Source organism: Lissotriton helveticus, chromosome 5_1 (genome assembly GCF_964261635.1).
Source record: "Lissotriton helveticus chromosome 5_1, aLisHel1.1, whole genome shotgun sequence".
In the NCBI taxonomy this organism is placed as follows: Eukaryota; Metazoa; Chordata; class Amphibia; order Caudata; family Salamandridae; genus Lissotriton; species Lissotriton helveticus.
In genome coordinates, this window is record NC_136065.1 from 938229524 (window position 1) to 938245883 (window position 16360).

General features: G+C 46.2%; 1 protein-coding gene across 1 annotated transcript in view; it reads right to left on the minus strand.

The window, feature by feature from the left end:
• Nucleotides 1-9009: 9009 nt before the first annotated feature.
• Nucleotides 9010-16360, minus strand: part of LOC144755014 (uncharacterized) — a 124796-nt gene continuing 117445 nt past the window's right edge. Inside the window, exon 11 of the mRNA XM_078643437.1 lies at nucleotides 9010-9599. Within this exon, the coding sequence (XP_078499563.1) occupies nucleotides 9338-9599 (262 nt within the window). The 3' untranslated portion in view covers nucleotides 9010-9337. The remainder of the gene's footprint in view (nucleotides 9600-16360) is intronic.

A 16360-nucleotide genomic window follows, 5' to 3' on the forward strand; every position in this document is an offset into this window, starting at 1 on the left:
TGGAGCCGTGGTAACCCCGAAGGGCAAAACCTTGAATTGGTAGTGTTGCCCTTCCCGAGGTATTTTCTGTGGGCTGGATGGATGGGTATGTGAAAGTACGCATCTTTTAGGTCCAGTGTTGCTAGGAAGTCTCCTTGCTGTAGCAACGGGAGCACTTGTAATGTGATCATGTGGAAGTGCTCTGACAGTATATATTGATTTAGGGGTCTGAGGTCCAAAATCGGTCTGAGGGAACCGTCCTTTGGCATAAGGAAGTATAGAGAGTATACTCCTGTCCCTTGTTGGTGGAAAGGGACTTGCTCTATGGCCCCCTTTTCCAGCATGCATTTCACCTCTTGTTGTAGCAGGGTGAAGTGCTCTGAGGACATAGGACGATGCCTGGGTGGTATGTTTGGTGGCGTAGAAGTCAGTTCTAGGCAATAACCAGACCAGATAATTTCTCTCACCCACCTGTCAGTGGTAATTGCGTGCCAGACAGGCAGGAACTGCTGTAATCTGCCTCCGACTGGTGTTAAGTGGTCTGGAGGCAGGGAAATGAAGTCACTGTTTTGTGGCAGTGGAGGCCCAGGTGTTATTGCCTCCACGCCCTCTTCCCTTATTGCTGTAACCTCCCCTGGTGGTGTTCTTGTTGAAGGAACCTTGTGTGTTATTCTTGTATGAGGTAGAGGTTTGCGAAGCATTTCCTCGTGTACTTGCTCTGTATGAGGAGCGCCGAAAGGAGCCCCTATGTTGCAGAAATTGCAATGCACCCATAGATTTTGCAGTTTCTGTGTCCTTCTTCATTTTGTCTAGGATGGTATCGACAGCAGGGCCAAATAGAAAATCCTGATTAACAGGTTGGCTAAGAATGGTGGACTGGGGAGGAGCTTCGTGCACAACCAAGATGGCCGCGTGAGCTTAGGGCTCCCGAAACCCTCGTAAACTCCTGTATTTATCCTGTCCATTATCCTGTTGCTCGTTGACGTCTTTGTGAAGGCGAACCGCGAGTGAGAACTTCGCTTTCAGATCCTGAATCGGACCCCGAGAGCCGGAGGAACGGAGCTTCGAAGATTGGGGCCTACATCTGTGTGAAGCCTGGCTGTGGAGTTAGCATGGTGCCCGAGCAGTAATTGAATAACATCGGCTGGCGGAGGAGTGGTGGTCTGATCTGGTAACTTTCACTTTCGATTCTGTTCCAGGGAAGACCTGCGACTGGTGAAGGGACCACCCCACTCCCGGAGTATTACAGCCCTGTGTTACGCATGAGTGTTACTCTTCAGCACCGTGTTGCTTAGTGAGACCATCTGGCCTGTGCCCTCCAGCTTTGATCCCTTCAGCCTGAGGTGAGACGAGGACCGCCATCTTCCTACATTGCCTCATCGGCCCGGATCCGACTTTCGCCCGATATGACTGGGAAACCGCAGATTGCCACGCAGAAACTTAAGACCACTAGGCGAAGGGGCTATACACAGACTAATAGTATGGACCGCTATGCCCAAGTTAAGGGTTCCCCCGGTGGATCGGGTAGGTCACAGGAGGACTTGAAAGACCCTCCGACTACGGCGGCAGAGCTGACTTTACAGGACGTAATGGCGGCAATTGAGGGGATCAAGTCCACACTGGGACAACAATTAGCGACTCTCGATCATAAATTGGATACTGTGGCGATTGACGTCAATTTGATCCGCACGGACTTGGCGAAGACGAATGAAAAAGTCAAGTCTCTGGATCTTAAGACCTCCAGCTTGACGGGTGATGTCGCGGATCTCCAAACTGAAGTCGGGCGCTTAAGAACGGCCAGTGCCACCCTCACCCATCGTCTGGATGACTATGAAGGGAGAGCCAGGCGAAACAATGTTCGTATTATTGGGGTTCCGGAGAAGGCCACAGAACCATCGGTTGACCTCTTTGTGGAAGATCTCATCGTTAACCACCTCGCACCTAAGGGACTGAGGAAGTTCTTTATGGTTGAACGAGCCCACAGAGTTCCGGGCAGCAGACCGAATCTGGGTGCACCACTGAGGCCTATTATTGCATGAATTTTCAATTTTCGGGATAGGGACACTATCCTGCAGGCCTCCCGGATGAATGGCCCCACAAAGTTCTAGAATGCTACCATCAGCTTTTACCCGGACTTCACTCAATCGGTCCAGAAGCAGAGACTCGGATTTCTAGGGGTGAAGAGGCGACTGCGCAACAGGAGTCTCAAGTACGCCATGCTCTTCCCAGCCAAACAACGAATCGGACATGCAGAGCGGACTTATTTTTTCAACAATCCGGAAGTGGTATCTGACTGGTTGGACGCTCTACCGAAGCAGAGTTCACCGGAGGAGCAGTCTGGCGGGGCAGAAGGTGGACTTACGGAACAGGAATGAACTCCGGTTGCATGGAACTCGAAGGTCTGTTGTATGCCTCAAACTGTGGTTCGAAAATCCTGACAATTGATCAATGAGACATCGGGGGGGGGGGGCGGGGTTGTGGGGACACGGGTGGGGTCCTTTTCCTCCTCTGAGTTTTCTTTTTGTAGCTTAGGTAGATGTGGGAGCGACAGGCACACTGCAAGTTGGGGTGGCTTTTTAGTCTTGTGCAGGGGGGGGGGGGGGTTTGTAACGGGATGTGGGGGGGGGGGGGAGCGGTTGAGGATTTTGTTGGGATGTGCGTCTGTTATTTTGCAAGGCTATGTATCCTTAGAATGTTTGATCGAAGTACCGGGTTCTGTTAGGGGTTGGATTCTTTTACTTTTTTCCTGGATGGGGTAGAGGGCTGAAATTGATCCTCGGAATTTGAAGATCGCATCTCGCTCTACGCGGACGATATCTTATTGTATTTAACGTCGCCCCGGAAATCATTGATGGTTTTGTGTGATGTCTGGACTTCATTTGGTAGGAATTCTGGCCTCATTATTAACTGGACGAAATCCTATCTCTATGTCCTTTCCGGCAGCGTCCCTCATCTTCCAAAAAACTGTCTTATCCAGATTGCACAAACGGGGTTTAAATACCTTGGTATTTACATAACATTGGACCCCGTAATTAGATATGAGCAAAATCTTCTCCCACCGCTGTCTCGCTTAAAGCAAGATGTCGCGGGGTGGCGTAAGCTTCCGCTGTCCCCGCTTAGCCGTGCGGCCCTCTTCAAAATGATGTCATTGCCTCGTTTTCTTTACGCTCTCCAAAACACTCTCGATGTAGTGCCGGCTAGTTATTTCCGGGGCATTGAAGATCTTCAGAGAAAGTTGATATGGGACAGGAGGCCTCGTATTGCGCTACCTAAATTAACGCTCCTGTGGTATGACGGAGGTATCGCTCTCCCCGATATAAAACTTTACTATTGGGCATCTCAACTCAGTGCCATAAACCACAGTCTGTATGGTCCAGAATTAAATCCTGCCTTTTCCATGGATAGATGGATGTTACCCGGGGGTAATTACTATAGAGCGCTGTATTCTCACTCGGTAATTAAGGATCTCTCGGGACCCACCAAGACAGCTGTACAACTGTGGCGGGACGCGAATTGCTCCATGGGATGGAAAGATCGCTTGACTCGAGCAACCCTGCTTTTTGAATCCGACAAACTAGGTAAATTGTGGAATACCAAGGGGTTCGATAAATGGGACCTCATTGGCATTAGTAAGGTGGGAGACCTCTGGGTTAAGGGTCAAATTAAAATCGCTCGAGTCATTGCAGACAGAGTTCGAGTTAGGTGCCTCGGAGTACTACTGGTATCTCCACCGTCATGCACTGCGATCTGTTTTCCCGAAAGGGGCTGCGGTCCCCAAATCGTCCCCACTTGAGGATAGATTGCTGGACGGCCATGTGCCGGACAGCACAATCTCCCTAGTCTACAAGAAACTGATAAATGATAGATCAGGCCTCCTAACACACCTTCGTGATCTGTGGACCCGTGACGGCCTTGAGCTGGACGATGAAGACTGGCAATCAGCAATCTCCTCTCCGAAGGAGGTAGCAATCCCAGCTCGACTCCGCCTTGTTCAACTGAAAATCCTACATAGAGTGTACATCACAGGCCCACGTTTGGTCCACATGGGCTTTTCCGAGGAGGGGTTGTATAAGTGAGGCTGTGGGCAGGTGGGGACATTTCTGCACATTATTTGGGAGTGTCGAGAGGTGGCGGCCTTCTGGGGTGGAGTGCATGCTATAATGAAAGATGTAACAGGGACTGCCCTCTTACCGGAGGCCAGGCGATGCCTACTGAATGTCTGGGAGCCCACAGATTACAATGCAGCTCAGACTCAGTGGGCGACCCTGGGCAACATGATTGCCAAACGAGACATTGCTCAATTGTGGGGCTCCCAAAGGCCACCTACAGTAGAAGGGTGGAAAGAGAACATGGACTGGTGTATGTTCAGGGGAAAAAAACTGTATACTTGGCCCAGGGCCGCCCCCGGAAGTGGTGTAAAATGTGGGGTCCTTGGAACAGCTACCGTGGATATATGTGCACCGCCGGTTGTGGACAACGCTCACCCACCACTTTCCCCCTGACCCCGCATTCTGATTATTCTACTGTATGGACTTCTCCTTTACTCTTGCCCTCCCCCTTCCATTCCTTAACATCGCTGTTGATTTCATTGTACTGTTTTACTTTTCCTTCCTCGTCTGGAATTGGTGCTTCGTGTAAAGTAATTCTTGCCTTGCTGTGTGTGTACTTTTCTAAATAAAAATTAAGAAAAAAAAGAATGGTGGACTGCACCTCATTCTTAAATCCTGAAATACGCAGCCATGCATGTCTGCGTAGGAGGACACTAGTATTAATTGACCTAGCTGCGGTGTCTGCAGCATCAAGCGCACATTTGATGGAGGTGTTTGATATGAACTTTCCCTCTTGGATAAAATCATTGGCTTGTGCTTTGAAAGGCTCGGGCAAGTGTTGCATAAGGCTTTCGAGCTGATCATAGTGCGCCCTGTCATAACGAGCCAGTAAGGCTTGTGTATTAGCAGTCCTCCATGAGTTGGAGGCTTGTACAGCTAACCTTTTGCCGGATGCCTCTAGAATTTTTGACTCTTTGTCAGGGGTAGGTGCTTCCCCTGTTGTCTGAGAGTTGGTTCTTTTTCGTGCGTTAGCCACCACCAGTGAGTCTAGTGGCAACTGGCCCTTGATGTAAGTAGGGTCTGTAGGAGCTGGCCTATACTTTTTTTCAATTCTAGGATTGATTACCCGTGCCCTGGCTGTGTCCTTAAATATGTTAGGTGCATGTTTTAGAACTCCCATTAGCATGGGAAGCGTTTTGACACTTTTTTCTGCAGTAGTGAATGTGTCAAAAAGGAAGTCTTCCTCCACAGGGTCACTATGCATGTCCACATTGTGGAATTGTGCTGCCCCATCTATGAGCTGGTTGAAGACTACTGTGTCACCAGTAGGCGACGGTTTGGTAGGATAAGTGGGTACATCAAGGATGGGATGGGTGTCATAAGGGTCTGCTGGCTCTTCCCAAGGTTCCTCTTGGTTAGGATCTTGTGGGAAATCATATAGAGGCTGTGGCTCATACCCTGAGTCCCCCTCATTGTCCCCGTGGTGAGAAGGTGCAAAAGGTGTGGTAGGTATGATAGGTTGAAAGGGGCTGATTGAGACTTCTCCAAGTCCTTTTTCTTTAGTGGAATAGGTGAATCAGGTACTAAGTCCAAAGGCCTCTTCTTCCTATGCAGGATGGTAACTTTACCAGTGTCTGGATTGATGTATATTTTAGCTTGGTCGTCTGCGGGATCTGGGTGGAATAGTTCTTCCTCTACAGTCCTGGGTTTAGTGTTAGACTTTTCGGGTCGGTAACACTGACAACTTTTTGAGTTTTGTTGGTCTTTCGGCTCGGGCCCTGTTTTTGGGTCGAGTGTTTTCAGTTCAACCGGAACTTTCAGGTCGATACGTTTTTTGTGCTCCGTAGGCTTGTTTGGATGAGTGTCCTTCACTGAGTCGATGTTCTTTTTGGGATCGACTGGTGTCTTTGGAGCCAGTGTTTTTGGGTTGACAGGTTTGTCCGGCTTTCAGACTGGTTTCGGTACAGCACCAGTGGCCAGGTCAACAGTCTTTGGAACAGCAGGCTTGTTCGGGTCAGCGCCCTTTGGCTGTGTGCCTTTGTTCGGGTCAACCAATTTCTTTGGCTCAACTGTTTTTGGCTGAACGGCCTTTGTGGGGTCGACAGTCTTCTTTGGCCTGACTCTCTTAGGGTGTACGGCATTTTTCAGATCGACACCCTTCGGGTCGGTGACCTTCTTCGGCTCTGGAACCTTCTTCGGGACAATGGTACTGGGCCCTGGGGTTTCAGTGCCGAGCCAAAAGGCGGGGCTGGCGAAAGTTTTTGAACATCTTGGCTAAGGCCTTTTGGCGATGCCTCTACTGGAGCCGGTGGTAACGGGTCAATAGGTGTCGGGGGTAGTGTACTCACGATTTGGCCCGACGGGATTTCGTCATCTGAGTCAGAGTAGTCCTCAACAGTGACGATTTCTAGGTGAGTCTGGGGTGTCCTGTAGATCCTGGTCATCATCAAAGATGTTGTCCGTCTCTGGTGCCTGTCGCTGCATTTCTTGCCTAGCAGCCCGTCTGTTTCGTATAGTCTTTTTGGATCAAAACTGGGCGCAGGCTGGGCAGGTTTCTTCACTATGGTCTGTAGTCCAGGGGAGGAGTCACCTATCGAGTGAGCGTGCGTGCGTGCGTGTGTGCGTGTGTGTGTGTGTGCGCTTCCTCAACTTCCATTGCAATCCGGCCTTCCAAGCATTTGTATGGTACTCAAGTAAAGTAGTCTTCATGTGCATTTGTTGTACGGCTTGGAGTAATTCAAGGAGCCTAGACCCCAGAGATCAATCTCCTATGCATCCGTTGTTGAGATTTTTTTTTTTTTTGGTGTTAATCTTTACATATCCCTTGCACACTGGAAAAACATTAAGAGAATATTTATTTGAGTGACAAATTGAGGGTGCGAGCTCCACATCGGTGTCAGAAGGCATAGAAGGAAATTAACTGAAGTTGACGTGTGGCGGCGTTAGTTACAATAAGCCCCAACGTCACTTTCTGGATGTCCCAAAGTGAACCGTACCATCTACAGGCATGCAGGGGAATTGGGCAGTGGGGAGGAGGATGGGCAAAGGGAGAGAATTTCAGGACTCAGTCTAGCACTTGGTTATCCACGAGACCTTGCAGTTTTTGTATTACCATAATTTAAGCATAGTGACTAAATCACATGAAGAAATTTGAAGAACCCCAAATTTTAGAGGGAGCTTTCACGTCCACGGAGGAAGGCATGGAAATAAAGGAACTACAATCAGAGCAGAGGTGCGTATAAGTGCCAACCCTTCCAGGGTTGCATGGAGCCACATGTTTACATCTACCAGCAATGATGAGCACATCTGTTGAAGTTCTCTAAATCCAGTCTGGAGCATGAGGATATTCTAAACAGGAGGCATCTGCGTTCACAAGAATTCACTAAAAATACAATACTTTTTAAATACCCTGAGTGGAATAAGTGTTGGAGCGCGAAAGGGTCTCTATCCTGGATAACCCTACTGTCAAAGATTAGTCTTGATGTGCCTTCATATTTTCATAGTGCAACATTGCCCCGGAGCAAGCAGACCATGGTTTGCAGTCAGATTTTTTTTTTGCATTGGGTCTTGGGCCAGAGTGGAAGTATGAACTTACATCAGAACAGTCCTGGGAAACTTTCCCACAAGGTCCGACACCACAGAGGTAGGGCTTGCCAGAAAGCCAACTGGGGCTCCTTTGACTCCCCAGGGCCTTAAGCTTCAAATCAAGAGGAGAACCATCATATCGGAGTGCACTAATCAGTGCAGTACCAAAATTATTTTGAGGCTTTGGTGCAATGAGAACTACCCTGTTTTTTGGGGCTTTAAGTTCATCATCCACTGCTGGATTTTCACCTGAGAACACAAGAGTGAGAACATCTTTAATGGAAGATATTTTGATGTAAAGGTGTATGCCAGTCACATACCTGTGGATTGTGACTCGATCTTACCAGTAATGGGGACTCAGTCTTACTAGCAATTGTTGAGGTTTAGGATTAGGGCTCCCAGTTTTATGGTATTTATTTTTTGGCCATTTTCGTCTGTATTTATCCATATTTCTTTTTTGAATATTTTATCTGTATTTTTCCATATTTGTGTTTTGCGTATAAATGAAGTTGTAAAACTGTACATTTCCATATCTATTTAACTGATAGACGCACTCATACTTTGTCGGTCATGTTTTAGCTATTTAAGCTGCCAAATATGACATACAAATAAATCGACTGGTAAATACTAGCGTTATTCCATGAATGTATGTTGCCATGTCTTTAGTTAAAGAAATTCCATCCTTTTTAATTTCCAATGCTGTCCATCTGCTCCGCTACTGGCCTATAATTCATGAAAGACAGTGTTGACATGTCTTTAGTTAAAGAAATTCCATCCTTTTTTATTTCCAATGCTGTTCATCTGCTCAGCTACTGGCCTATAATTCATGAAAGACAGCACAGAGTCGCTTAAAAGAACCACAATTTTCTGTATTTATCCACTTTTAAAAATAAATGCAGACAGAAAACATACTGTTCTCCCTGTATTTATCTGTAAAAATCCGTAAAAACGGAAAACAGGGAGTCTTATGATTAGACAATGCTGATACCAATACCAAACTCTGACACAGTCATTGGTAAGGTAGTAAAAATGTGATTTCCCATCTTAAAGCCAAAAATCTATTGTGTTCAAGCATATTTAGCAGCCTGTGTTGCTCAACAGTGCCAAGCACAACTATTAACTCAAGCAATAAGAGAAGCCAGGGTTACCACCTAATGAGGTAAACGTTTCACAATCCAAGAAGCATACAGAAAAAGAGCAATGTGTTATGGCATACAATAGGGTAGCTAAGGTGGAAATTGCTGACAATTTTAGCTAATTGTCTCAGATTATCTGAGGCTAGAAAAGGGAAAGCTGAGAGTTCTGCAGACACTGACAAGCAGCTGACCTTAAGAGAAGAAGGTAAAGAGTAATAGTAAACCAAATATGAGGAAAGTCAAATAAATCCACAAGAAAATAAATCCACAGAATGAGTTTATCCAGAAAGTTTTTTTAAAAACTAGTTTCAGAAAGGCTAACAAAATAACCACAACAGCTAATCTTTGTATAGCAGAAGTCTTAAACTCAACAAAATACATTTTTGCACAAACGTATAATTCGTTACATTACACGAATATGCAGGAGTACAACTGTAGTGAAAATTCTACAATTTTTTTTAAGAGCTTAACATCAACAGTTAGATGTATTCTGACAGTATGAACATAGGTTTTCTATTTCTAAACCAGTAGAATTTTGAAAAGGTAAAATGTGAAAATTATGGTTTAAGCACAGTAAATCGCCAAATTTCAATTGAATCTACTTTTCCGTGGCAAGCCAGGACGCTCCCGAAAGTTTCCTTCAGTTGTAAACTTTTGCCTTTCAGCCACACCAGGACCATAATTAAATGGTGCAGATCCGCTTTCAGTGGGTCTGTCAAATGGAGGCCGTTCATAGCGTCTTTGGTTTTCAGTCAGTCCCATAGAAGGACCATATGGGGCAAATCGGTCTCCTGGACTGGGCTCATCTGAAATACGCATCCTTTTACCTGAAGCAGGATAGCCTGGCCCACTGTTAAAAGAAATAATTCAAATCAGTCAATAGCTGCGACTCATAGTAGACTCAATAATTCATAATCAACTCCAACAATGGTTTAAAATTTAAACAATGAACATTTAGTATAAATTACACATCCTCAGAAACCATTTTTTCGGGCCAACTAAAGACACTATAGAGAAAAGTTGTATATCCTGTGCTGATTATCCTACATGGCTAAGGATCAAATGGATCACCTACTCCAATCAATGAAAACGGTTTGTAGTTTCATGAGGAATTTGAGGCAATGGTTTCAGTTCACTTCACCATGATGCACTAGTGGAATCCTAGACATGCACATTGGACTCAGGATTGGGTTCACGTGTATGGCTGTTAATAAACAAGATAAGGGGAAATGCATCAATACACTGCTTGGATCCTCTGAATGATGGATGGCTCCATAGACTTCGGGGAACACCCGACATTTAAAAGCCCACATGTGTATTTAAAATGTGTACAATGGACAAGGATAGAGGCACGCAAATTTTCCTATAATCAGCTGTTGGGGAGAAAGCCTGCTCAGAGGCTCTCCAAAAAGACCTTCATGCCTTCTAATCTCACAGGGTAAACAAATACATTTTTAGTACTACAGGTGGTAAAAAGCCACGAAAAGGGGAAGAAATTAATGCGATCATGTACGAAAACCATCTCCTACATTGTAGCGTCACAAGAGGAACAGGAAATAAATAGGCAACATTACCAAGCATCCAAATTGAGGGCATTAAATTGGATACTCATCTGACTAGCAGCAGTAGTTACATCGTCAATGCTTCTGATAACTTGAAAAGAATATTAGCTCATGTGGTAGGATTACTGTGAGTTTAAGAATTGTACTTAGAAATAGTGATGGTCCTTTGTCATTTTCTATTCTTCATACGCACACCGTGTACAATTTTTTAGACACCATGAACAGTTCTAATTTATAGCCCCTGTGTGAGCACTACTTTTGAAATGGTTAGCATTGAAAATCTATAAAGTTGTTTCGAGGCTACAGAGCAGGCATATAGTTTTATTGATTAATTCAAGCTTAAACCACCCCCCTTTCAAAATCATCATTTATTGATTTGAATACACACTTACTACTTGGAACCCCCTGCTACACATTTATATAGTATTGCCCATGGTTCAAGGTGTGGTTTGGGTTTCTCCCACTGCCACATCTGTCTCTGCGGCTGCTTCCAAGCAGTAGTGCCTGGTGAAGGTGTGCGTAGAGCTCCAGGTCTCTGCCCTGCAGATATCCTGGATGATCTGCACTCCTGCACTCCTGCAAATAACGCAGTGGCGGTGGACACTGCTCTCATTGAATGGGCACGAACTCATGCGTTCAGAGGTTTCCCAGCAGCTTGGTGACAATATACCGTAGCACTGGAAATCCATCTGGCAATCCCACGTTTCGATAAAGGGAAGCCCTTCCTGGGTGCGTTGAAAGCGACAAAAAGCTGTGAAGACTTACGAAAGTGTTTAGTCTCTTGCAAATAGAATTTGAGACATCGCTGGACGTCCAGCAAATGTAAACTCTTTCCGCTGCTGTTGCTGGTTGTGGAAAGAAACGTTTTAAAAGTAATGGCTCATTCAAATGAGTCAGTTGGTACTTTTGGGATAAATTTCAGATTAGTTCTGAGAATCATCCTGTCCTCTTTAAATTTCAAAAAAGGGTCTTGAATTGGGAGAGCCTGCAATTCCCCCACTCTTCTGGCCGAAGTTAGAGCGATGAGAAGAGCCACCTTCCACGATAGGAATTTGAGATCTGCCCTGTGTATAGGTTCGAAGGGCTGTTTTAATATTTGTGAAAGGACTATGTTCAAACGCCAAAGAGGTGGAGGCGGTTTTATTGGAGGAAAAACTCTGAAGAATCCCTTCATGAATTGTTTAACAATTCTTGCCGACCATAAGGATGGTCCCGAAGCAGTCCTTCTGTAGCGTGATATTGCAGATAAATGTGTCTTTATAGATGCGTGAACCAAACCAGACTTAGCTAAAAGCAAGATGTATGGAATAAGCTCATGAGGTGCCGAATGCACAGGATAAACGTTACTTCTTTGACACAAGAGACAAAAATCTCTTCCAGTTCATTCTGTAGGTTTTGTTCGTACTATCCGCCCTGGTGAGGATATCTTTACATTCTTCTGAGAGGTTTAGATGCTGAAATTCAGTGCTCGGGAGATAGTCCGCTAAGCTAAGGATCTCGGGTCCAGATGGAGCACTTGTCCCTGGGACATAGTCAGATGCGATGGTATTTGTTGGAGGCGAATCGGATGGACCTTCGAAAGCAGCAGAAGCTCCGTGAACCAATGTTGTCTGGGCCACCATGGGGCTATTAGGATTAGTCTGCACGGTTCTTTCTTGATCTTTACAAGCACTCGCAGCAACAGGGGTATTGGAGGAAAGGCGTAGGCAAAGACTCCTGACCATGCCATCGAAAACGCATTTCCTCAAGATCCCCGTTGGGGAAGCCAGCTTGCAAAGAACCGGCATTTCCTGTTCTCCGCTGTTGCGAAGAGGTCTACTGTCAGTTCTCTCCATCTTTGAAAAATGTTATTCAGGACTCCTTGATCCACCTCCCACTTGTGGCAGGACGATTTGACCCTGCTGAGAGTATCCGCCTTGATGTTCTGATCCCCTGGGAGATGTTCTGCTGTTATGGATATCCTGTGTCATAGAGCCCATTCCCATTTGTCCTGGGCTTCCTGAGGGGGAGAGTGATCTTGTTCCTCCCTGCTTGTTTAAGTAATGCGTTGCAGTGGTGTTGTCCGTTCTCATCAATACAGATGATCCTCTTATCCTTGGCAGGAAAGGTAGCAATGCGAAACGGACCGCTTGGAGTTCTAGTAAGTTTATGTGCAGTTGCTGCTCCTGCAACTTCCAGCGACCGCTGACTTGAAGGAACGCTCCCCCATCCTTCTAGGGACGCATCTGTTGTAACTATCAATGGAGCTGGAATTGTGAGGAATGCAAGACCCTGCGAGACATTTCGTTTTCGGGTCCACCATGTTGCTGCCTGAACCATGACTGGCGTAACTTGGACAACATCCTGGAAGGATCCCTCCGCTTGACGCCATTGCAATCCAGTTGCTCTTGCCACAGACGCATTCTTAACCTGCAGTGAGGTACAAGGGGAATGCAAGATGACATGGTTCCCAGTAATGACTCGTACTTGTGTACTGAAAGACATTTTCTTGTAAAATCTTGGAAGAGAAATAATCTTCAGCTGCCTTTCATTGGAGGGGGAACGCCTAGTTTCTGTCTGAAAAACATCACGGGGGGAGGGGGGCAATACTGGATACATTGGATGAAGGGATGACTTTTCTTCGTGTAGAGTCAGACCTAGTCTGGCAAACAACTGCACGCAAGCCTCTGTTGATGCTCGGGCTAACGCTGCTGATAGTGGTGCCTTGACTAGCCAGTCGTCGAGGTAGGGAAATACTTTGTGTTTGTCTTCTTAGAACCACAGCTACTGGAGCCAGGCATTTTGTAAAAGTTCTTGGGGCTGATTTCAGGCCGAAGGGCAGTACTTTGAATAGGTATTGTTCTCCGGCTACCATGAACCGAAGGTACTGCCTGCGTGAAGGATGGATGGGGATATGAAAGTACGCATCCTGTAGGTCTTGTGTGGTCATATGGTCTCCTGGGTTCAACAGTAGAAGGATGTCCTGCAGAGAAACCATCCTGAAAGATTGCTTTTTGAGATCAGTGTTTAGGGATCTAAGGTCCAGAATCGGCCGCCATTAAAGGATGTTTTCCTTGACGAGAATAAAGCAGGAGTAAAACCCCCTTCCCCTATGGGAGTTCGGTACCAGTTCTATTGCTCCCTTTCAGATCATTGCACAAATCTCCTCTTGCATTTGCTGTAAATGCTTGCATTTCTGATGTATCGGCATTATACGAGGTGGTTTCTGTATAAATTCTAGAGTGTGGCAGAATTGAATAATGTTGAGGACCCATTGGTCCGTAGTTATCGGTTGCCAATTTTGAAAATAATGAGCAATCTTTCCACCCAGGGGGAACGTGATCTCAGAGGAATAGGTGTAGCTGGAATTAGAAGGTTGTCATTGTCGTCTGGTGTTGTCCATCCCCATACGACCTCCTTTATACCTCCCGGAGTCGATTTTGTGTAGCCTCCTGACTGGCGCTGTGTATACTGTTGACGGTAGGGCTGGGATGAGGTGGAGAAAGAGGAATAACGAGCCTGTTGGAATCCTCCCCTGCAAGTTGATTGACCTCTACAATACAGGGAAGCTCCTTTTTTTCGAGGCTCTAAAGGTAGAGTTCCCAATGACTTAGCCGTATCCGAATCTTTTTTGATACTTCGCAGTGCATCATCTATATGCTTGCCAAATAGATCTTCACCATTAAAAGGAAGGTCCAAGATTTTATTCTGGACTTCCGGTATAAATCCTGTTGCCCTCAACCATCCTTGCCTGCGTAGTACCGCAGCTTTTCCCAGAGATCTGAATGCCGTGGTTGCCATGTTCGTAGCGCAATCTATGACTTCAGCCGAAGTTCTCTCCCCTTCTTGCAGAATTTTTCTGGCTTCTTGTCTCTCCTTCTCTGGTATATGGTCTATGTAAGGAGAAAGGTCGCACTACATTTGCCTATCGTACCTCCCTAGAATGGCCAGGGCATTCGCAGCTCTCACTAATAGGGCCGACATATAAGAAAATCTCTTCCCCGCATTTTCCAGCCTTCTACCCTTCCTGTCCGGAGGTGCCGTAATATTAGCTGATGGATTTCTTGATTTTTGCTGAGCTGCTTGGGTAATAACTGAGTCCGGCTTAGGATGACCTAAAAGTAAGCTGGAGCATCTGAAGGTGCCTTATATTTTTTTTTGTCCAACCTGGCGAGCACCGGAATCACTGTAGCTGGTGCTTCCATGACCTTCAGGCCTTCCTCCCAAAGATGACTCACAATTGGTAAGGATCAAACTGTCCTACAACAGGGTTCCTTGAAGTCATACAAGAAACATTCGGCCTTATCCTCTGCCATGGTAAGTGTGAATCTTTTAGTGGCTCTCTCCATTAAATTATGAAACCCACCTATATCCTCCGGTGGAGAATCAACAGGCCTCGGAGACAGACGGTGGTGACGGTATGAGATAACCGTCCCACTCTCCGCTAGGGTCCGTGATCTGTCCTTCCTCCTCCTCATCTGTGGTCCTTGGGTCTTGACCAGATCTCGGTGGTGGAGATCTTGGGAGGGGTTCCGGTAAAGTGTCTCACATACGCATTGGTGTAATTTGTACAGAGCGTGGTTGAGGCGTAGACTCTGGAATTTCCCTTGAGGTACAGGATATCTCCTCCTATAATTCTCCAATAGGAATTGTAAATCCTTTAACAAGGAAGATGGTACACTCGTCCTCTCTTCCTGGCGATATTGTTGCTGAGGACGCTCTTGTACTTCATATTCATCTGAATCCTCCTCATGGTACTTCACCTACAACTGAGACGGGCTACTAGCATAACCAAAAGGGCCGCCATCATCTTCGTCCCCTTCAGAATCTTCTTCCTCCAGAAGATATCGTACTAGAGGGGACATCTTACCTCGAAAGGTAAGTTCTGGCTTAATTGTACTTTTCCAGGCCAAAAACCTATTTTCTGGAGTTTTCCCTAATCTACGAGATCGCCGTCGAAACCGCTACTGCCGACATTGCAGTTAGTCGTTGCAGTCGACGATCCCATTGTCACTGCCGTAGTCAATCCCGCCGCCGACGTGGTTGTAGCCGTAGCTGTCGACACAGTCAATCTCGGTGTAGATACTGTCGCCGACGGTGGTACTGTCGACGGTGATAAAGCTCTAGAAACAGCTTTTACCTCAGGTTTCTTCGACGCGGATGTTATTTTCCTCAGACGCTACTGTCGAGGACGCAGATTTCTCTACTTTCTCCTCAGAAGGATTGGAGGATGGCTTCTTGACAGAAATCTTGACCTTGGGGGGAGATGGAGGGCTCTGAACTAGTATTCTTCGTATGTTTAACCCCCAAAGCATGACCCTTCTCCCTCTTTGCCTGGAGATTGAGGGACTGAGCCCTGAAGACCCTGGGGTGGTCTTTAAGGGCCTTTTATGGTCTTTCCCCTGAGGTATGAGCCTGAGGAGATCTGCTCTTTTTCTGAGATCTCCTGGAAGAAGAGGACTCCTCACTGTCACTGTATAAGATCTCCTTCCTAGCTTTCACCCTTTGAAGCCAGAGTAGAAGCCTTCCTTCACGGTCCCTCAAAGTTTTATTGGAAAAGGTACAACATACCTTGCAATTCTTTGCCTGATGGTCTGGATAACGGCAGTAGATGCAGTCCTTACGAGGGTCGTCTGCATAGAGCCTTTTCTTACTGAAGAGTTTGAACAGAGCTCAAAGGAGACTCACTAGCACAACGTGCGGTAGAAAATCTGAGGACCAGAAGGTTCTCTCAAGAGGGTTCTAGAGGGTGAGGAGCTCTGATTGGTTCAGGGAAAAGTTTGGTTTCTTTTACATAAAAAGGGTTATGGGTTGCAAAAGGCAAATGGGCCTAGGCCTCTTCAGTTTGCTATACTACTAAGCATTGTTTTTTTTATATACCGGAGACCTCAGTCTCTGCGACGGGTAATGATTCAGGCATGTGAATCTATGAAAGATCCAATACTGGAGTAACCTTAACTCTGCCAGTCGAGTACTTACCTGAAAGCCGATAACTTGCATTTTCTCCATAGGGTAACATTTTCACTTGGAAATTCTTTTAAGTGTCGAGTTTTGAAACTGAAATGTTCAC